This window comes from Sander vitreus, chromosome 13 (genome assembly GCF_031162955.1).
Source record: "Sander vitreus isolate 19-12246 chromosome 13, sanVit1, whole genome shotgun sequence".
Lineage (NCBI taxonomy): Eukaryota > Metazoa > Chordata > Actinopteri > Perciformes > Percidae > Sander > Sander vitreus.
Genome location: NC_135867.1, coordinates 17,056,861 through 17,080,070, shown reverse-complemented (window position 1 = coordinate 17,080,070; position 23,210 = coordinate 17,056,861). Strand labels below are relative to the sequence as shown.

The following is a 23,210-nucleotide window of genomic DNA, read 5'->3' as shown; positions in this document are numbered from 1 at the left end:
ACAATTATGATTCATAATCAGAATTATTTATTCTTATCCATATTGAAACATGACATGATAAATATATAATATAAAAAACTGTAGTATAGAGTCGACTAAAATTACCATTGTTCATACACAAAATATTAAATGTATTAATATATATATATGTGTATATATATACGTAGATATATATGTGTATATATATATATATGTGTATATATATACGTATATATGTGTATATATATATATATGTGTGTATATATACGTATATATATATATATATATATATATATATATATATATATATAAATAAATGCAGTAATTTGTTTAATTTCAAGGCTTGTGTCTCATACAGTGGATGACGGTTTTCAGATCAGATGTTTACATGACAGATACCTCCGTTCACTGAGAAGCATCCAGGAAAGGCAACAACTTATCTGCAACACTGTCAGCTCTGCAGCCTCACCTGCACTCTGCAGTCTGTAAACCAACAGCTTGGTGTTTTTCTTAGTGGTCTTTAATTATCAAATACCGTCAGACTGTTGCAAATAGTAAAAAAAAAAAAAATACAGATCAAACATATGTATTTTATAAAAGCATTCAAAACAAAATTAGAAAAAATCTGTTTGTGCTCAAGATCCTGAACATGATTTTTGTTTAGCTTCCAAAAAACAAATCTGAAGCTTGATATGCATGTGCTTATACATGCACATATTTGATATATAAGCATTAGAAAACATGGATCATTGAGGAGTACGGACCTGAAGCAGGGGCATTACGGCATTTCAGTGCAATAACTCTGCACTGAGGACCTCTGCTGGTGAACAAACGAATGAAATGCGGGTGACGCAGTACATACAGTATAGCATCCCTGCTGCATAACATGGCCTCATCATATCAGGCCTGCAGCCTCTACTATAGATAGAGGGAGCTAGCTGCACAGTGTTAGGCATGATACCCAGTACCATTGTGATTTGGTCAGATTTTCTACTTTTATGATTAGAATATTTGCCAACAATTACTAATAATTCATAACAATAAAACCTGAAAAGTGCCTGTAATCATCTCTCCTTCATGACTGAAGTTTGTATATGTGATGAAAAAGCCCAAATTAAGACTTGGAATGAAAGTGATGCAAAGAGACATGTATGTGGTTGGAAGGAAAACTGATGGTGGACATTCAGCCCTGCTTTAAATAAGCAGACAAGACATCATGGCATCAGCAATACAATGCTTGAGTTAAACATGTGAAATAATACTCACACTAATTACATTTGAATATTAGTGACAATATAGAAATAATAAATCTGAAATAAAACGAAATAAAAATGTGCATTCTTGCAAACACAAGTACAGAAGGGATGATCTTATCTGGGAAAAGATCGCCAAGAAGTTGTCACCCACTGATACAGCCTGACGTCCAACCAGAAGTAGAGAGGAGGGTAGAAGAAGAGGGCTAGGAAATAGAGGTGGACCTAGAACTTAAACTCTGATTTGTACATGGCGGATACATATATTACCAAAGGCTAGGTTACAGAAAGCTGTTTTGGCAGATATGCATCTATTATAGACAAGCAACATCAGTATGTACCGCAGTTTAGAAATGTTGCAGATCTCTCTAATCATTGAGAAGCTTCCCTGATCAAGTGTTGACTAAAGTATGAGACGGCAGAGATTTAGTTTAAGGAAGGATAAAGTTGGACAATGCAACTACTAAACTGGTGCAAGATTTAGTGATCCAGCCTCTCATGGACCACAGTACATAAACAGCTAAAGAAATAACTAAACAGCTTAATTATAAAACCAGTAAATCAATTTTTTTGATCTGTTATACATGATTAAATTATAGAGTGTGTAAACAGAAGTTCATTTGTTTTGTTGACCTGATGAACATCAATCTCAGCTCTACACAACGCGTTTGCTGTTACGGTGATACAAGCAAAGTGCCGCAAAACTTCTCATGTGACGCAACGTTTACTAATGGAATTTAGTGGTGTGGACCCTGACCTGTTGGGATCAGTTACACCATGAAATGCATGTGCCCTTCTGCACCCGTAACCATAACATCCATCCATATACGCATGGCCTCAGGCGACGGAGCCACCATGTAGTACACCCGATCGTGGGTCTTCACACTGAACGTCAGCGAGGGGTTGGGGCTCTTGGGTGCGGAAGTGAATGTAATGTTGAAAGAAAAGTGAAATAAAAATAGAGGGGAGAGGGGTGAGATGATGCATGTGTGGGAGGGAGAAAGACAAATGGAGGGAGAAAAGCACAGGATAAGCAGATGTCAACATTATTCAAAGAAAATGATTCATGTGTAGACACATGCTAAATTCACACACACACACACGCACACACGCACGCACGCACACACACACACACACACACACACACACACACACACACACACACACACACACACACACATAAACTGACTTACTTTGTGTGCACTCTTTAAATGGTCATAGTACACTTCCTCTATGGCTTGGAAGTAAATTACTCCTTTCATCTTGGTCTCATGTTTGTCTGCATCGGAGAATATAAACAGAACCGACAGCACTGTGATCAAAGCTCGGTCTTGGCATAGTTTAAGCGTGACATCACTGTTGCAGTAACTTTGTCTCACATCTTAAACTGCACAACAGAGAACTGAAAAGCAGAAGTTACTCACCTGCATAGTAGGTGAGCGTCCTGCGATTCTGGTCAAAGACAAACCAGCGTTTCTTCCAGGTCTTGATCTTGCCGCCCATTTTGACCAGAAAGCCTCGACAGGTTTTATCAGTGATGGCCAGATGGAAGCAGGCGTCTGGGTTGTGTCCAGCTGCCTCAATATGGCCGTGAAGATCAAAGTCGTCTTTCCTTACAGGGAGGTAGCGAGTCAACAGCCGGGACTATGGAAAAAAACAGTGAAATTAAACAACAGATTGTCCCAGTATTTACACGAAGCTTATGGTGAAAAGAGAACATCAGATTTCAACTTCTTCTCGTCAGTTATTCTGAATACCTGTGATCTTTGTTTCTCCCTGAGCTTCACCTCTCTTTCTACAAGTTTTTGTCTTCGGCTTGTCTCCTCCTGCAGTCGTTTCTCCAGTTCCTCCCTTCTTCTCCGCTCCTCTTCCAGAGCATGCCTGCGCATCTCCATCTCACGCTCCTGCACATATAGTGTAAATTACATCCATCATCAAACACACACACATCTATATACACCGGATGTTTTGGTTAGGTTTGGCACATTACCCGATTCTCGAGGAGCTTATGCTTCTCAGCCTGGGCCTCTCGAAGTAAACGCTCCATCTCCTCGATCTTTGCCATATTGGACGTACTGGCACTGATGAAACATTGAAAACACGAGTTGTCAAAAAAAAGAAGAACCAGATTTCTCTAATAAGGGGGGGAAGACACTCCTTTATCATCAGCTAAAACAACAAAACAAAACAAGGTGATAAAATACACTGTAATGAGTAAACTAAAAACGATGCCATGCAAACAAACTCAACTCATTTGTACGAATACCTAACATAAAATTTTCAGGTTCAGGGAAAAAGGGGATTCTAATAACACCGGGACATCCCTGAAAATGAACTTCTAAGCCCCCCTTAGACAAGACAAATTGCCATGTACACTTTTACAAAGGCTGTGACTGAATTTGCTAATGTGTATGTAACTGTTTGTGAGAAAGCGTAAGGAGAGCTAGATATATGGATATGTTTGTCTCATCTGACACAAACAGAGAGCATCACAGCCTCTTTATAAAGCATTTCTTCTTTCTGTTTGCTTTTCAGAATATCTCTCCTGATCATCTATTGCAGCCTTTACTCCAATGTCTTTTCTAAAAAATACAACTCCTCGTCTTCTCACTCACACACACATATTTGCTCTATCTAAACTTTTCAAAGTAACCTTTCATCTCTACATCATTGTGTTTTCTCTCTTACCTGGAGATATTGTCTGGGGAGCAGGCGGAGAAGCTGGTCTCCAGGCTGTCAGAGCTGTCCACACTGACAGTATCTGAGGCCTGGCTGTTGTCCGGGTAGGAGAAGGAGTCCAAGAACACGCTGGGCTCAGAGATCATCCTGCTGCAAAAATCACTTCTTCTCTGTCTGTCTTCATTCATGTGTGCACGGCTGTTGCTTGCTGGCAGAAGAAAATATTACAGTAAGACAGTGGAAATACCCTCAGCATGCAGGATCTAAACGACAGGGTTTCAGTTCATTCATTAGTTGGCTAAGTGGGCTAGCATCTTTTATAGTTCTTTTTTACTTTCATGATAATTTTATGAAAATCTGTCCAAGTAACACTGATTAAACTGGATAAAGACAAAGGCTGTTATTATATGTGATTTGAGTCAACACGACCTACTGTATGTCTACTGTATTAGGCTGTTTAGTTTGTAGAATTGCTCTTTAGCATAAAACACTCAATCTTCTAAAAAAAACTTGAAGTCATACTAAAAAAACAGTATGGCTATTATGCTACAGTATAAAACATCATGCTGCTGACAAGATCTTCAAAAATATTTCTCAAAACCTCATTACACATACAATATCTAATGAATTATATATTGCCATTACCAATGAACATACTTTGTATGTGTTACAAGTTTTGAGCAAGCTGTGCAAACAAGTAATTTGCCTCAAAATCACAAATTCCTATCTGGTATGATGTACAGTACTCTGTTGAGACAAACATGTCCTCTTTGATATCAGATTTTGGACTAAATGTGTCTCTCTTAGGTTCAAAGCCAGTCACACAGTTTAGATTTGATGCAGACAACATGCGACTAACTGGTACTCTGACTCACTTTTGGGCAGGCGGCGGGTGCTCAGGTCCCTGGGGGAGAAGCTGAAGCCTTGTGAGATGACGCTGCCACAGCTCGAGCTTTGGGACAGAGGCAAGTGGGGCTGAGGAGGAAACAGCGGCACACATGCTGTTCAGAATCAGGCTCTACAACCTTCACCCAACTACGAACTTCTTTCATTCGCAAAGTATGAGCTGGATTGGTGTTGCAAGCCAGACTGAAACTGTGAATTCCGGTTTGGGTGGACCATTCTCAAGGGACCACAAGTTCAAACAATTTCTCTATACAAATAATAAGGGCAGTGAAATCCCCTCTTTTGCATTCCAGAATCAGAACGAGCATTATTTTGAAACTTTTTTTCAATCTGGGTTATTCTTGCTGTAAGGCCTTTACCGTAGTATTACAGTATTCTTTAGATAATGATTGATTCTACTACATTTAATGAGATTACTTCTGACAAAAAGATTAGGACCTTTGGAGGAAGCGTGCGTCCCAGGGATCTGCCGTAAGATGTGAGGAGCTGCTGGCTCCTCTTATGAGGTAGGCTGTCAATTGGGTGGGAAGAGTTTTCTTTGCTGCTTCTTCTCCTTTCCTTCAGAGAGTTATGCAGTGATCACAGAGAGCAGATGAATCACAAAGAATAATATGAAAACAGGACTTTTCATCTGAGACATTAAAACTTAGGTCATTCTCTGTGTGACAGAGACAGACGAGCACTCTGCTGGTGGAAATATAAAGTTTAATTGTAGCTGTAACTTACACCTACCTCTTTGATGGCTGCAGGGTTGTTGGTGAAGGTCTGTCCCTCAGATAACTCTGCATACTTTCCTTCCAAAGATGCCAGTTTCTCTCTCTCCTGCAGACATCAGGATAAGATCTTCAAGTAAATGAAATCAAATATTTACTACATCAGCATGCAAAGAATTGTCTTACCTTCTGAAGCATGATGAGCAAATTGTTTTTCTCTCTCTGGAAATTCTCTCTTTCTTGCTGAGCCTGTAACGTAATCTGTGAGGACTGTTTCTTCAGCGTTGTGAGTCTTTCCTGTGACAAAAAAAAATAGCACAATGTCAAGACACAGCATCCTGCAACTTTATATGAAACAAAGTAATGTTGTCACATTAGCAGATACTCCAGATGTGTTTTATTATGAAGCAGCAGCAGCAGCAGCAGAGAGCAATTCTCATTTTGGGATGGGAAATCCTTTTTTTGTCAGCTACATCTTCTTTACACGTTAATGTGATATTATCACGCTGTTTCTGCCCCCTCTCTGTGGAATTGCCTTCAATTGAAAAATCAATGCATTCTCTTTGTCTTTATTACTATGTAAATAGTATTTCATGCTTACCATTGTTGGTATTGCTGTTTCTTGTAATTAGTTCATGCTTTGTGCTGCAAATCTCACAATTTTGCAGCTTTACTTTCATGCACAACCTGTGGTAAGATTAATGACAGACCACAATGTCGTAATTGAAAAAAGCCCCCAAAAATAAAATTAAAAATGATGACCAACAAAACGTTTTAAGGGTTTAAATGTGCTTCAACTTTATATGGTCTGGCAGATTAAGGTCAGAACATTTAAATAAATGCACTTCATCTGATAATATAAGAAAGTAGGCTCAAACTCAGCATTTGGGTTTTTAGGGTTACTACAACTGACAAGAAGTCAACCACCATAAAACAATAAAACAGTACACATTTAGATCTTGAGTAAATTTGGTTCCTTTATGGACACTGTTGGTGTGTTCTGTTATCATGCTCCAAAAATACCCACATTAGTAATTGAACTGTAGATATTTCTGGCAAAAAATCTGACATTTCAAAGTGATGCGATGCCAGCCCTGCCTGCGATGTTAAACATGCAATACATGCTACATGCACACTCACAAAACCTCACTCGCCTTACCTTGCGTGTGACTGTAAGACGCTGACACTCGGCAATCTCTCGCAGCAGCTCTTGGCTCTCACTTTCTTTATCCTCATCCTGATTCATTTCTTTCTCCAGCTTCTGAAACTCCAAATCCTCCAAACTTTTTGTCTGCTCCTCAGCCTCCTGAGAAGCAGTGCAGACGCACACACAACAATACCCCAATAATAATATAAAAATACATACATAGATGAGAATACCCTGCTTAAGAATTGGATCTACTTTGGGCACAAGTAACAAACTATAACTTTATATAGATTGTGCATGTATCTATGGAAATCCATGAATGGAAACAGTCTTGGTGTTTTGAGCAAAGTAATTCATCCTAATTAACATTGAACTTGTTTTGGACAATAATAAGTGTTAAATATCTTGTCCTTCTAAGTGATGCCAGGTTTTGAGGTGATTTTAGTTTTCCACCAAATTGTAGTCAGATGGACTGACATTTTGTTTTTTTACACATGGTAACTATTTGGGCCTCTTCCCAAATGTGGGTCTAAGGAATACCAAGGCAAAAACAGAAGTAGTGAATGTGAGACAGGAAGTAAAGGAAGGGATCCAGGATTAGAAAGAAAAAAGTTAAGAGAAATAATGCAGGTGCAAAAAGAAACAAATTGGGAAGAAAAGAAAAGTAAAACAGACAGCAGAGGTACAACATGAGACCTGAGATAGTTTTTTGTGAGTCTTGCTAACATGAGCTAAATATGGAGAATACAGAATAAACCGCCATGTATTGTCCAGTGGAGTTAGTTTATGGGTTCTGTCCAGTAGATTACCAGAAGAATACTGCTGCAGAGAAAGTTAGCTAATAGGTCTACATGCAGAAACACAGCACTGTTTAATTACTTTGTTTGGAGATTTTCAGCTCTTTGTTCTCTGTTGCACATTTGGACAGTTTTAGGTAAATGTCTTTTAGCCAGATCCAATTTGTGATGAACCTGCTTGATCTGGTGTTGTAAGCATTTCCTCCTGATTTATTTGTTTAGTTTGAAAGGAAATGTAACTGAACCCATGTTAGAGGAAGCTGTGGTTGAACTGAACTGATCCTTGCTTGAGCTGTGGCTTTAGTGTCTAAGAACCCGTGTCCACATACTGTGTCTGCCAAAAGCCTATCATGGCTTAAGCATTTTATATATTTTACCTGTGACTTCTCAGTGTGGCTCGTCTTCGCAATACTATGCATATTTTTCTTAAGTTTGTCCAGAAGCTCCTTTTCCCTCTGCAGCTGGGTCATCTCCGACTCCTGTTCCCCCTCCAGCAAAGCACACTCCACCTCCATCTGCGAGAAACAGCAGCACAGAGTAAAAAAAAACAACTAAAAGTGAAACAAACTTAATTAGATAATCAGATAGAATAAGATAAACAAAAGAGCAAAATGTTGGATTTCTGCGGCTCACTTCATCAGCTTTACTGTGATGAGCTTGAGTGATAAACGACAATTTACGCTTAAGTTATCAAAAAGTCATCAGTTTATCTGACACTAGATGAGAACAAACTATCAAGCGCTTCAGGTGTCAGTTTATATACTGCATTGTGCTGTCTACCTCTCGGACAGACTCCTCCATCTGGTTGTCCAGGTCTTTGATCTTCTGCTCCAGCTCCTCTATGTTGTTCAGAACTTGAATCCTCTCTTCCTCTATATGCGTTACTTCCTGTTTCAGCTGCACTCTCTCAAAGGCCTGTAGTGACATCAGGAATGCGTATAAATGCTTGGCTGTACAGGAGACTTCACATTTTGTGAATACACACATAGAACTAAATAATTATACTTAATGTACATTTAAGAAATGCACATAAAAATCATCATCATAAAGTCTATTGGTAGTAGCTTCTCTTGGTGATTGTATATTTCATACATAAAGTATAATATGATAATTTTAAATATGTTGTTAAACTAATTTGCCAGCCAGTAGAATCAATTTTTTATGGATTAGACGACAGCGGCTGCTGTTTTAACTCATCCAAAGCTGGATCGCTGACAACAGGGGCAGGATTCTTTTCCACTTGGTGTAATGGAAATCTTTATCAGTGCACTCCACTGCCAGTCACGCCAAAGTTCTCCCACATATTTAATCGTCTACAGTCTAGCAACGTCCCACAAACACTCATTCATACTCATACGTAGGTACATTTAAGAGATCCTTTATTATCAGGTATTCTTTATTTTAGGAGTCAGGAGGTTTGTTTTGTTGGTCACAGCCTCATGTGGTCAGCAGCTCTAGGATTTATAGGAGGGTTGTCAGCGCTTTTCTTCCTGCACACACTGAGGAATGCAGATGGTGGAAGAGAGGGTATTTGGAGTCTGTAAACCTCTGCCACAATTGACACATTGCAGAAATGATGGTCCCAACTTGAAAATAATTTAAATAAACTCTAAGTGTGTTTGAAAATTGTGTCTTCCACATGAAGAAAATGGAATACCTGAGTAAATGTGTTCACTACATTCTGACTTTCACAAGGTCTTCCATCCATTTAGAGCCTCAGTATAAAAGTTCAAAACATCTGGAAAAAATGCATGTCTTTGCTATGCATATACACTAGCATTCTTCCACTTACACACACCCGCACACAGTTGTGCATGCACAAACACAAACACACACACACACACACACACACACACACACACACACACACACACACACACACACACACACACACACACACACAATAATTCTCCTTGGAATAAAGTCATTTCCTGTTCCCTCGAGTTTGAATGGCTGAGTGCTGAAACAAAACTAGGACTTCTTCATTAAAACCAGACACACCATTAGGTTGTTACTGCGCGAGAATGGAAAAAAAGCTGCACTGTTTGAGAGACAGTAAAGTAGCGGCACTAGGACTTGGACAGTGGAGGAGGGGGCCTGCCTGGTAGCTAAAATCACAGTATTTGATCCAATATATTTTTTTTGTAAATTTAACATGTTCGTTCATTTCTCAGTATGTGTGACGAGGCCACTGCGACAACTTCCCACTGTTACACATTTAAAAAAGTTGATAAGAGAAAACGGGGTCAAATCGTAGTATCAAAGCTGTGAGGAGGTCTTGTGCAACTGTGATTTCCTTGTTTATTTGTCTGAACATCCCACATAAACAGGAAATGTACAAACTGATTGCACACACTGTACAAAACCTCTGAATAAAAGCCCAATGATTTTGAGGAATCTGCGTCGACAACCACAAGTTTATCACAATGTTGAATAATACTGTGGAAGACACACACTTAGCATTTCTTTCAGAGCCTGCACAAGAGCTTCATGCCACACATGTTTGCACTTTTTATTGAGACAAATCCAGTTTGAACCAAATATTAGGCAAAACTGTTGTCATTGTTTGATGTACGATGATTTGATGTTTTTTGGACCACACTAACCCAGTCAACCCTGCTGCAAACATTTAGGGGAAATGGCTGCACAAATATATATATATTGTAAAGATTCTAGACGTCTTGAACATAATTGTATACACATTTCCCACACAGTTCACATACGGACACATTTGATATATGGAAAATTGGTAGTCTGCACTAGACTTTGAAATGGTGTTCTGTGGAAATGTGGAAAGGATTTACCCTGATATTACAAAAGGTAAACAAGCAGAGATCAACAAGCTATCAGCAGTCTGATAAACAGCATTCCACAGGAGGGGTGTGTCCCATTAGTCCTCACTACAGCTTGATCCTCTCTTCACTCACTGTAGCAGGAAATAACTGATAAAAGGTGAAGAAAGGATGGGAGGAAAGCAAATAGGAGAACAAGATGTGGATATACTTAGGGCAGATGTTACATTCTTCATCAAAAACATTCAGGTGATGCAGCCTAATCAGAAACTTTACTTCCTGTAGATTTACCAGGCCTTTTTCAAAGCAGACATTTTGACTTGTCACAGTAGGAAAAGAACATAGGACTCCAGCGCTGACACAGACGTTCTGGCAATGCAAGACTATAATAACATTAACCATGGCTCTGATCAATTCAAATGCCCCAGTAACAAAGTTACAGAGAAAAACCTGGTAAACCCACTGTACACTAGCCTGTCCAGCACCAAAGTTAGCAAATCAGACAAAGTTAGCGACAAGCTGGTGAACATAGAGTAGTGAAGCAGTTTAGCCACAGATATTTTTGTCAAAGGTTCATGGAGACACAATCTGCAATAAAAATAGAGTGAATATTGGTCAAGAGGCCAGAGAAAAGACTCCAAATGAACGTTGTTTCTTATCTGCTGCAGGATAAGTAGCTAACACGCTAGCTAATTGCACTGTGGGAGTTGTTACTTAGCTTATCATGGAGTTCTGTCCCAAAGTGTACCAAGAAAATCAATTAATTCAGCTCTACTGTTACAAAATGTCAGTGGCTGCCTATGTAAGTAGAGTAGTAGAACCATGTACCGTAATGGGTAGAACATATCCTAGTGGTATTCTTGGTTGCCTGTGGCAGATTTGACAGATTAGCAAATAATTGTATTCAGAGCTCAAATACTAACCAATGAAGGGTATAGTACTTGAAATAAAAACATGCAGACCATCCCAGAAGGGATGGCTTTTAAGATGGTCTGCATGTGTTTAAGATGGTCCCTGGAGATAAATCAGTTTACAATTCATTTATTTAAAATGCAGAATGAGTTGCAGTTTTATTCCTTTTTTTGTTGTTTTTTTGTTCTGTTGTAAAGCACTTTGAGGAAAATTGTGATTTATTATTTTGGGCTTTATACATAAAATGTACTTGACTTGTTTTTCTAATGAATCTAACAATACAATGACCCATTTATAACAAAATCCTTACATTTGAAGGTTGACTGGGATTTAATTTAATTTGTAATTCCATATAATTGATCAATATTCAATTTTGCCCTCCTGACCCTTTTGTTTATGATGACCTGTAGATAAGCATGCATTTTGCAACACCTACTTTGGCTCTGTGGTGGGTCGATGGTGAGGGGGCACTGCTGTCCAGGCTGATAGCAGGTGAGTGGGACCTGGCCTCTCTGTAGCCGCTCTGCTGACGCTGGCTGACCTGCTGATCCTCAACGAGTTGGAAGTCTCTGGCTTTGGCTCCAAAGCAGCTCTCTGGCGCAGCGCTGCTGGGAGAGTCAGAGAACACTGACTCATCCTCTGACACCTGCAGCTTCTCCAATTCCTTATTGATCTTCTGCAGGTCAGAAACAGCTGAGCCCGCCGGCTCTCTCTCCACATGGCCAAACTCAGTGCACAGGTTTAAGATGGTCTCGAGACGCTGGCACTCCTTTAGACAGGTGACGCTATAGTTACTTTACTATTAACTTTCATGCTTTCAAACAAGGTCAAACAAGGTGTTAAAAGGTTGTTTGAGTAGAAAAGTGGATGAATTAGAAACTCACCAATCTCTGCACTTTCTGCTCCCTGAGTCGTTCATCTCTCTGGTGCTGGTGATAGTCTCTAAGCTCCTCTTTGCCATTCAAGGAGCTGATGCTGCCCACCCTTTGTCCTGGACCCAGCCCACCCTTCCCAAAGGATAACCTCCTCTCGCCGAAGCCCAGATCTAAGCCTGTCCCGTCTATCTCTACACCCAGAGAGCTCAGAGAGACCAGGCTGGCCCTCCTGGGAGTGCTGGGCATGCTGGCTGGTACTGTCACATCTGGTGGCTGCTCGAGGGAGGAGAGACTGCGCCGCTGCCCTGCTGAGCCCACTCCTCTGTGGGAACCCACTGAGTGTCGTGATGGTAGCGACAGTGCAGGGGGCTCTGCTGCGTTGTGAAGCCGTGGCAGAGATCGGCTATGTGTCCCCAGGCTGTGGAGGGAGCCAGTGGAGTATTTCCTCTGCCGGGAGTCTTGTCCAGCTTTGCCCTGAGAGTAGAGCCTGCGGCCCATGCGAGGACTGGACGGCACGCTGGCTGCTCCACTTTTGACCCTGGGAGAACGAGGTAGGGGCTGCCCATAGGAGGAGAGCAGAGAGCTTCCATCTGCTGCGTAAGAAAGGAGCAGACTGTCTTGTGACTGGTGGCGAGAGTGGGAATGACGATGCAAGCCGTTAGGGCTCAGCTGGCGTTCACCTTGTCGAGGTGATGGAGGCACGCTGCTGCTGCTGGTCATGTAGGAAAAAGTTCTGGAGGCAGACGGGGGCCGTTCGGTATTGCTGAGGATTGACGGTGGCCTTGTGGACTGGGATCCAACAGGTGAGGGCACGCTGAGGTACGTGCGGCTGCACTCGGCTGCCCTCAAGCTGGCCTCCAGAGCACTCTTCCTGCGCTGCAGTGTCTCCATCAGGTCCTGTAGCTCTGCTTTAGAGCGGGAGCCCCTCAGCAATGTCCCACCCACTGAGCCACTGCCGCTGTGCTCAATCTTCACACAGTCTGTAGAAAAGAGAGAGTTGGTAGAGCATGAAATCCTGTCCCTTTTTGGACTCTGTAATAGAATCAGGTTTAATGTAACCTACTTAATAAGCACCAGCTCAGCTAAGAGAAGTGCTATCACTCATATGCTGAGTAAGGGGGAGGGGAAACCAGTAAAGAATGTACGCTCATACAGTTTTGAGCCCAATACAAACATTGGCTCAATCAGTGGTTAAGCTTCTTCTAAAAATGGAAGAATGCTGGTGGACCAAGACAAGCCAAAATGCATCATAGTCTCGACTGCAAGAGAAATCACTTCCACCACAGCTCAAATATCTTAGCAAGCAGTGTAAGGACGGTGCCCTGAGTCATGGGTGGCTGGAAGCTGAATTGTGATAGTTTAGTTTATTTTGTTTCACACACATAAATACAAATCACATTGAAGAAATATAAAATACATGTGAGGATGTGGTAGAAACCTGTAATGGCTTATATAAAAAATGTACACCCAAAGGACATACCAAAGGAATATATTAAAGAATGTCCACCTCCTGTACTTGTTTGTCACAAAAACTCTTTCATAAATTTGGGTTTTATAAATGAATTCTGGTTTGCTGCAAAAAAAACTTGAATACTGTCATGCAAATATGACAATGATTTAACTTAACTTATTGTCAGAGATCCTAAAGGAATAAAGCTTGTATCGCCCTATTTTAAAAACAGCTGTAGCTAAAATTATCAGCATTTTGTGTGCTTATTCAGAAAATATATAGGCTATAAGCCTGTTCCAAGAGCCATTTTTCTGATTTGATTAAAACCCAGAATCCCTTCAAGTCTTGAACATGGACTGGTGCAAAAAAAGCTGTTCCAGGTTCCAGGTTAAGAAAAGTTATGCAGACAACTCAATAAAGCTTCATAAAGCACTTAACTAATCCAGATTTGCATGATTTTAGCCAGCTAAACTGATCCTGTTTATTGTCATTCAGCTGACTCTATTCTTTGAACACAGGTGGGGGGTAGATTTGATTAAAAGATTATAATGACATGCAATAAAATATTAGATGTGAAATGTACAAGTATAATATATAAGTTTACTGTAAGGTTCACTGCTCAATGATCCAATTAAAGTGATCAATATTAGAAGATATGACAAGAAAACAAAACCTTTTCTTGAATGTTGTCTTACCTGAGCTGTAGCCCAGTGTGGCGACAGCACTCCTCTGAGGAAGCATGCTGTTCATCACACTGACCTGCTTTCTCTGATTCAGTCTGAGGATGCAGGATTCAGCTGGGCCCTACATGCTTTGTTCCCTGAGAAGAAGAAAAGGGAAAGGGTCAATATAAAACTCACACAACATGAAAACACTGCAACTTCTTGTATTCTTAATATTGTCAAAAGGAGTTATACCTCATATATAAATTGGATACATCCTTTACCTATTGAAATTCAAATAAATACTGAACGTAACAATTTAATCAGTTTAACTTTCCTAACATACAAGTATTCTTGCCACATCGCACAGCAGCATTTTCAATCTAGAAACAAAAGATTTAAAGAACATCACAGGAAGTTGAATCCATGCCTTGCGGCCCCCCAACATATCCTCTAACAACTCCACAACAATAGCTCAATTCAAGCAGATATTTCAGATGTGCATATTTAAACGGAAAGAAAAAAAAATTCTGAAGACTAAGTAGGAAAACAGATCCAGAGGAAAGTTTTTATGCCTGGCTCAGTGTTACCAATAAAATCCAAGTCTGAAAAGCAGCACTCTGCACCTTAATGTTTTAGCCCAGCCCTCCAAAGTATTCCCACAGAGCAGAGACAGCACACACACACTGCAGAAAAAGACAGAGCTCCAAGATTTTCTGCTCCTGCTGTCTGGAGAGAGGGCCTACAGGAAGTAGGGTATCCTTTTACACAGTCATACAATCAATCAGCATGAGTTCATTCTCCAGACCTCCTGAAAAAAGGGGTGGGGGGGGAACCCCGGCTTCACAGGATAGTGCAAATCATAAATAATGATGTAATCAGTTTGAGGAATGGCCATGGATAATCTGCTAAAATAAATACCTTCACACTGCATAAGTCTCAGGCCATTGTTGCCTTACAAGTTTCACTCACTGCCCAGACAAACATGTATAATTCAATGAAAATTTAAAAAGAAAAATCAGATGGGACATATTAGATGTTTGCAAAATAAATCAGCTTCAAATCAATTAGAACCAGCAAATAACGATTATTTTAAGTTCAATCATAGGTCTATAAAAAGTCAGAAAATAGTGATAGCTGTTCCAATTTCCCAGAGGCCAAAGTGACATCTTCAAATGTCAGATTTTTTCTGACCAACAATTCGAAACCCAATATTCAGTTCACAACGATACAAAAACAGAAAAAGCAGCAAATACTCATATTAGTAAGGTTTGTTTTGGAGCAACTTATTGATTGGATCAACTTATTGATTAATCAACTAACCATTTCAGCTCTTAACTCAATGCAGCTGCTTTTACAATACGACAACCTGATTCAACATAAGGTATGACAAGAACACACACGATGTAGTCAACAGAAGAATTAGGCTACTAATAACCACCGTTGGCTGTCATCCACTTTTAATTGGTTGTGTCAATTTCCAGCAATGTTAAACATCAAGAGTGAACCACCCCTTTTAGCCTCTTAACCAAACCAGATAAATGTGAGAGCTCAAAATCCATTCCCTTGACTTTTAGCACATCTCTTTGCCTGAGTTACAAAAAACACAATTAAGTTCAAGTCATTTGTCATTTTATGCGTATGTTCACATCTCTACATTTGGCAATAACTGTGCATGCAGCATGTGATAAACAAACCTACTTTAAGTCTGACATAGCGGTGTAAATAAGATAAAGTGCAGCCATGTGATTCTCCCGGAGCATCATATCGACCAGGACATTTACAGTAGGAGCAGAGTGAATCTACTTCTGCGATTAAAATAAAAGCGACTAACCTTTGCTTTTTGTCCCATTCACATACTTGCAAGTTTTTTTGCGTGTCTGTTGCTGCTGAAGCTGAACTCCTCTCTCTCTCTCTCTCTCTCTCTCTCTCTCTCTCTCTCTCTCTCTCTCTCTCTCTCTCTCTCTCTCTCTCTCTCTCTCTCTCTTTATGAAACAGCAGAGTAGTCTTCATATGACAAAGGAATATGACAAAGGATCAGACAGGATCCCACCTCCCACCTCAACTTTTAGCTCAGACTCTCCTCCCCAGAAGAGAGAGAAGGGGGGGAGGAGGGGGGTGGGGTGTTCACTTTTCATCATCAGGTGCTGCTGCTGCCCCTCTCTGGTTAGATAGGGGATTGCTCTTATCTCGAGAAAAACACAAAAGGCAAGAAGGAAGGAAATTATGACGCATTAAAGCTGTTAGCTCTTATTATAAGTGTCATCAAATGAATCCGTATGTTTAATCCCCTATAGCACAGATTTTTTTTCTGTCTGATTCAGACCTCTGACCTCACAATGATCAATAAGCTGCAGCATCATGTTATTATATCATATTGCAGCATGGAGATGAGCAAGTCACTGCTAATCTGTATTTGTCATGTGACAGAGTCTAATCTCCATTGTCATAGACTTTGCTCTCTACATTTCACATTATATTTGTAATGGCAACAGTTTCCTTGCTGTCCAGCCAGTTTGTTACAAAAATATGAACTATTCCCGGTTCTCACACAAAGGCAAAAGTAGGCATTAATGCTCAACGTTGTAAAAAATAAATAAAGTCAACTCTCAGATTGTTGTTTCAGCCGTATGTGGAGGCGGGAGGAGGCCCCATCACTGTGTTTGAAACAGAGCCAACCTCACTCCCCCTACTAAGTGCCTGCAAAGAGTCAAAACCCTAACAGTCGGAGACATTACCCACACTGCAACATGAAACAAACCAAATACTCTCATCGTTATTTGATCGACAGTAATAGATTGTTTCTTAAACTGATCCAAACAGCATGCAGGTATAAAACAAGCAATTTAAATGTAGAGTATAAAGTTCAGGTAGTAGAATGAATGAAACGTTCCCTGAAAAATCCCCTGAATCCCACTGAAAATCTTGAACCATCATGCACAAAAACTCCAATTACATCATAGGGAGGGGGCTGCGGAGTGCAGCCTGGACAAGATGATTACTTCCAGACGCAGAGCCGGGGTCTTTGTCATAAAAACACACATATGTGAACACATATATGCATGTCTCTCTCTCTCTCTCTCTCTCTCTCTCTCTCTCTCTCTCTCTCTCTATCTATCCCTCTCTCTCATTCCTCACAATTTCAGGAAAATAAAATGACACATAAATCCCAGGAAGGTCTCATTTGAAAAGTGGGTCACTTTAAATGTATTGCCAACACAAAGATGTAATGGTCATAGAGCGCTGGAATGTTACTCCACTTCCTGTCCAAAGAAAGTTTTCAAAAAGGTAAGATTTTTAAGCAGCCACACCAACAGCCTATTTGCTGCAAATTGTTGCATGTGTATGCTTTTTTTTTATAATAGACTGAAACCATGTGTAGAGTGAATCTAGTGATTTTGAGTGAAGTTCGTGGAAAAAAGCAGGATAGAGAGAAGAACGATGGAAGAAAAATTGGTGTGTGAGATTGTGGGAGTGGGTGTAGGCTACGATCAACTCTGGTAATTGTTGGAAGGTCTGAGTCACAGCGTGAAACGTCTCAAGTGTCTCACCCAATCACAAGAGGCCAACGTCAATAGGCAATTTTTGGTGTTAAATGTAGTTAGGTATGGCCTTGTTGACTCATCCTTCATTTTGTTCTGTCTAATCTAACTATGTTTCTCACCTGGTCCTGGATACTTATATGTTTAACCCCCATCTCAACCTACATACACCTGCTTCAATTGAAAGATGTTTATTTACTTACTGGCAAGATGAGCCAGTCCCAAAGACGTTTTGGGGAGCCATCCCACAGTCCATATCCATAAAGAAAATTAGCAGGATGTGGGCCAATAGTGAAGATAACCCACATCAAAGCTAATTGCAGGGTTTATCTAGATGATCAGATTCAGTTTAATTTGAAAATTGGCTTAAGGCCCACTTGAAACCACAAAACAAGATGTTTGAGTGTTTGTTATGCCACTGAGCCTGTACTTATATGGCTGTGGTGTAATGTAGGCGGTGGTCTGGACATCTTTGGGCAGTGTCATGTTTGTGGGCAAAAGACAATTTAATTATGTCCCTATCTTTAGTGGCAATTTGTTCATAGTCAAAATCAAACTGCAGTCCGTCGACACAGACCTTTTGTAGTTTTCTTGTGGGTTATTTAACTTTTGACATGCAAGCAAGTTCCTCCATTGGCTGGTTCAGTCTTCACAAATGAGTCACTTTGAAGGGTGTAAAAGCAATGGCAGTGTAAGATACAGGAAAGCTTGGACTGGTAAGCTGCTGCTTTCTGTATGCTGCTGCACATGGTGATATCATCACTCATCCTCCAGGAGACGATAACAGCTGAAGTTAGTGGGAGGGAACTCCTTGGAGACATACAGTATTTGTGCACTCTGAAATAAAGCAACATGTTTAGCTACTTCTGCAACTTTTGTTACTATACTTGTCATTAACCATTCTGGCCAACTTTGAATGATTAAGATGTCAGATAGCAGAAAGTGAATCTGTACATTGCTTTCTGTTTATCACCGACAAAAAGTATGAAATTAGGCAAATTTGAGCACAGTACAGAAAATGTTGCAATACATTTCCTTTTTTTAATTTAAATGCAGGAAAACAAGCTTACACTCAATGTCAATAATAGTTTTTCACAGTATACGATACAGGTACTGTGCACTGATGAAGACATGGCGAGGCACATGCTCTTAATACATTTTACAGAATCACATCTGGAGGTTTGTTGGGGGTAGTTTATACGTGCATTATCCTCCACTGCGAGTTACTTGAAGTTCATTCTATATGAAGCCCAGCCTCAATGTTTCCACATCCATCCCTCTCCATACTACTGGATTGCAGCCCATCATTTCCCTCCACAGGTGGTCCTACTGGTTTTTCTTCTTGTTCTGTATTCATACCTGGTGGTAAAGCCACAGACAAGTCCTCTGCTGTGTTTGGCATACTGCCTGCCAGTTCATCCTGTGCTTCAAACTGTAGTTGTGGTCTGTTGCCTTCAACTCCATGTTGTCCAATTATATATGAAGTTGTGGCACTTAGATGTTTGTGAAGCCCACCTTCAACAAAACCTGCTCCATTGGTGCTATGTGAGGCACTTCTGGTCTCAACTGCTGTACCTGTATGAGAAAATCTAAAAGAGTTATTCAACAGCTGAAAGGCAATGAGATATCACATGTAATATTGAGCGATACTTAAGTCAATTAAAAAGTTGTGCTGTTGAATTAGCAATAGTATTGCTTCCACCCATTAGTTGGTTAATGGCCAAATTTGTTTGTTTGTTAATTAGTAGCGAAAAGTTTGGCCATCAGCCCTGAAAACTGCTGAGTTTTTGGTGCAGACCACCATATGGCCATTTATAAAGCATTCATCTGCACTGCACTCTGTGGCGTATAAGCAAAAATCTTTTTTACGGGATCCTAGTGTTTCTGTCAACCTAGGCCACACCCATTTCCAAATAAATACACTTTCTTCCAATTTGCATTTTTTTTGCAAAACACTTTTACCTACACTCATAGAAATTATTGTAAAAAATCATTTTCAACACATTGTGATTTTGCAGTTGCTAACAAACTCAAAATACGAGCTGCCCAGCAAAATTAGATATTATTTTCCCAATAGAGGTAACAGGATCCATTGAAATGGTCACGAGTCGGACTCACTTCAAGTCTTGTAGTCCAATCCCCCATAAATCAGCATGACTGTCACTGTGCGACTTGATGCAGATCTGGATCAGGATGCAGTTTTACTTATCTGGATTATAGTGCGGCGTTGGCAGTGGTGGGGTTTGTTCTCTCTGAATGCTTTCTCGTTCATAATATTACCATAAAATACCAGCAGACTACGCTGCTGAAATCAAATAACTATTTTACAGCTTTGAACCATAGTAAGCTACAATTGATACATGCACTCACTTTTCATCACAAAGGCTTGAATACATCACAGAGTAAATATCTTACATACCTCTTTGCCTTACACATTGAGGGAGAGCTACAGTAATGGTGAACAAGAAAAAAGCTGCAGAAGCTGCAGTGCTCCACCATGACCTCTGCACACTCTGCTCGTCCACACCTGCAGGGCAAACACACCACATTTCCTTTTAGTGCATTTTTTTCTATTTTCTGTCCTGGATTCATTGAGTTTACAGAACAGAAGACTCTAATACTCACTTATTGATGCAACAGTGATGTTTACTTTGGTTTGAACGATGTGTCTGCTCTGCAGGCCTGAGACAGTGCAGGTATATGTCCCAGAGTGCTCCTCAATGTCTGGCTTGTGAAGCAGAAGAGATCCATCTCCCAGAAGAAGCAGGTCCTGGTCCAGTTCAGCTTGACCCTCCCACAGGTTAAAGGTGTATCTGGTTTTTGAGTCATATCTTAAGATAACTGTGGGCTCAGTGGACAAGGTGAAGGTCCAGGTGAGGGAGAAATTTTGAAGACTGTGCGGGGCGATGCATGGGATGGTCAGTGCGTGACCTTCTTCCCGTGTTATACCCTCTGAAAGATATTTGCTATTATTTGTCAGAAATCATCCTCTTTATTAAACTACATCATTATGCAACCAAAACGCACCTCTGTTTTTCCGAGAGGCAGTCCACACCTGGGTCTTGTCAGCCGATATGAAAGAGCAGATGTAGGTATAATTGGAGAGATTACCCAGAATCCTCAGTGTGCTCTCCACAGTGAGCAGACCCTTGTGGTCTGTTGATTTGATGGTTGAATTTTCTAGAGTTTCCTGGGCAGAGGGGGGATCTGTGGCCCATATCACCTGAGGGACGGGGTAGATGTTGTGAGAGGAGCAGGTGACCATCTCATCAGTCATCTCCATGATCACTGACTGAATGAGAGCTGGGAGAAAAGCAGAAAAGACAACAGTGTGAGCATTTAATGGGGATATGATTACATTTGCAGCACTGGCTACTGGCTACAACAACTTTGTAAGTGTGATTCTCATATTCTCGTTTGTTTTGAAGAGAACGTGATGCGAGAAGTTGTTCTCTCACTCATGTACCTTACAGTGCTGGCCTTTAGCTGCTTTTTCATACAAATCTCCTACAGATGGTGCTTTTCTGCTGCACTCCAAAGCCCAGGCTCGCTATACTGTAGGTTATAGTTGGGCAGATGGCTAACATGGCATAACTAGTGCAGACTGTATCCAGACACTTGTTGTTAGCACACAGTGGAAGGTTTTAAAGTGAAGACTGTTGGATTGGACATCGCAGTGTCCAGGTCACAAATGAAACTAACCCTTTTATACACCCTTTTTATGTGGATGTTTTTTAGCATTAGTCTCCTCTCAGGATTTGTTAGAAATCCTGCTAAAATGCAACAATTCTCTAAATCTCTTCTTTAATGCATCAATGCTCTTTTCTAGTTATCTTCCTTAATGCCAGAATATTTAAACAATAAGCAAATTGTTCTTCCTCTCCTTAAAAATACACTCAGTTGCAATGCAATTCAACAGCACCACAGACTACATCCTCTAAAACGACCGTAAAGTTGAATCAATACCTAAAACTAAATCTAAAACTGTTTCAACAACTGAAACTGAGTGTATAACTTCTCTATATGATAACATGATAATCCACCATTAATTGCTGCTGTCTGCTTTCCAGCTGCTTTGCCATTAAGACACAGCTAAGAGCCTTTCTGCTGGGCAGTAGTGGGGGAAAAAAAGAGTGCGTAATGTTCCACCTTGTTGTCACGTCCCTGAGTGTAATTTATGAATGGAGACGCTTTACCACTCAAAGCTTTATCAGTGCCGTATTCATCAGTTTTAGACCAAAGAAAAAAAACCAAAAACAACATGGAAGAGTAGTGAAATGGGTCAAATTATTAATACTGCAATGCTGTCAAATTGTACTCACCTTTCACCTCTAGGTTGACAAAGATCTCCTGATTGCCCTTCCGTGTGCTCGTGTAACATTTGTACCTGCCCTTGTCTTGAACTTTAACCCTCCTGAGGAGCAGGGAGGCATTGCCGTGAGGGATGTGGGAGTTGAACAAGCAAGTCCTTCCGCTGAAGTGCTTGTTCTGGAGTCCAAACTGGTCCTTGTTGTAGTAGTAGCTGTGAACGGGGATTTGCTGCTTGTACCAGTGGATCACCACAGTGCCAGTGGGTCTGAAGCTACAGGGCAGGATGCAGTCGTCAGGGATGATGCAGGTGACGTTGGCATCTGGTAATAAGACTTTGAGATGATAAAGCTACTGTTAAGATTCAAGAGCACTGCATTGTTTATACATTTGTCATTCTAACTTAACAGTTTAGAGTTGTGTTGATCAAAATAAACATATTGCTACATTTATTCCAGTTTTGTCATTTTTCTGTAAAACACTTATATATAAATATAATATTATTAGGATTATTTTTTAATGTTCAATCAAAAAATTAACTGCTGGGTTAAAAGGGTCAAAAATCTTGATTCTCTTCATATAATAAGTGAGTAATGACTGCATTTAATGTACATTTATTTATGTATGTATTGTTAAACACTGCTGAGCATCATGCATTGTTGTGATATTAGTTTACATTTCTATATTCTATTATATTATTACAGACAAACACTTAAGTTCCATTACTTAACCTTATCAGTCTGGTGTACACTGTTTACATAGACCTGTCAACTCACTAGTTATTAATCACACCACTGTCACTTTATCATGTAATTTGTCTCTTACCATTCTATTCTGTCTATTTTACCTATTATTATTTATTTCTGTTGCTTTTCATACTTATCTGTTTTTATTTCTGTTGTTTCTACTGTACTGCTACAACAACCAAATTTAGACCACTTTGTCACTTTAGGATTTTAAGATGCACAATTGCTATGTACTGTTGTTTATGGTGTGTTGTCTTGTGCTGTATGCCAGTGCCAAATTTTCATGTTATGCAAATCTAATGGACAATAACGTTATCTGTATTTGTATCTAAAATTCTGTATTTAAGACATGTACATTGCATGTTTTAATTTTGTGTTTCAGAATTTGTCTTTTAAGTTTATTCTCTACAGTATGACAAAAACAATAAAAGTAACCATCAAGTTCCTTA

The 23,210-nt window shown here is 40.1% G+C and overlaps 1 protein-coding gene across 3 annotated transcripts; it reads right to left on the bottom strand.

Annotated features, from left to right (window-relative positions):
• Positions 1 to 1,202: 1,202 nt before the first annotated feature.
• Positions 1,203 to 16,203, bottom strand: phldb2a (pleckstrin homology-like domain, family B, member 2a). Of its 3 annotated transcripts, none has more exons than XM_078265740.1 (17): positions 16,000 to 16,203; positions 14,199 to 14,323; positions 12,063 to 13,033; positions 11,615 to 11,947; positions 8,255 to 8,389; positions 7,852 to 7,989; positions 6,690 to 6,791; positions 5,717 to 5,827; positions 5,550 to 5,639; positions 5,256 to 5,375; positions 4,787 to 4,886; positions 3,921 to 4,119; positions 3,223 to 3,313; positions 2,990 to 3,136; positions 2,657 to 2,876; positions 2,426 to 2,511; positions 1,203 to 2,143 (listed from the first exon to the last, which is right to left on the bottom strand). In XM_078265740.1, the coding sequence occupies exons 2-17, from the start codon at positions 14,251 to 14,253 to the stop codon at positions 2,003 to 2,005; spliced, it is 3,039 nt and encodes a 1,012-aa protein (XP_078121866.1). In that variant the 5' UTR covers positions 14,254 to 14,323; positions 16,000 to 16,203; the 3' UTR covers positions 1,203 to 2,002. The 3 variants fall into 3 exon arrangements, with proteins under 3 accessions (XP_078121866.1, XP_078121864.1, XP_078121865.1); XM_078265738.1 differs by having other exon boundaries at positions 6,690 to 6,836; positions 16,000 to 16,202; XM_078265739.1 differs by lacking the exon at positions 16,000 to 16,203 and adding an exon at positions 14,421 to 14,739 and having other exon boundaries at positions 6,690 to 6,836.
• Between the last annotated feature and the right edge of the window lie 7,007 nt (positions 16,204 to 23,210).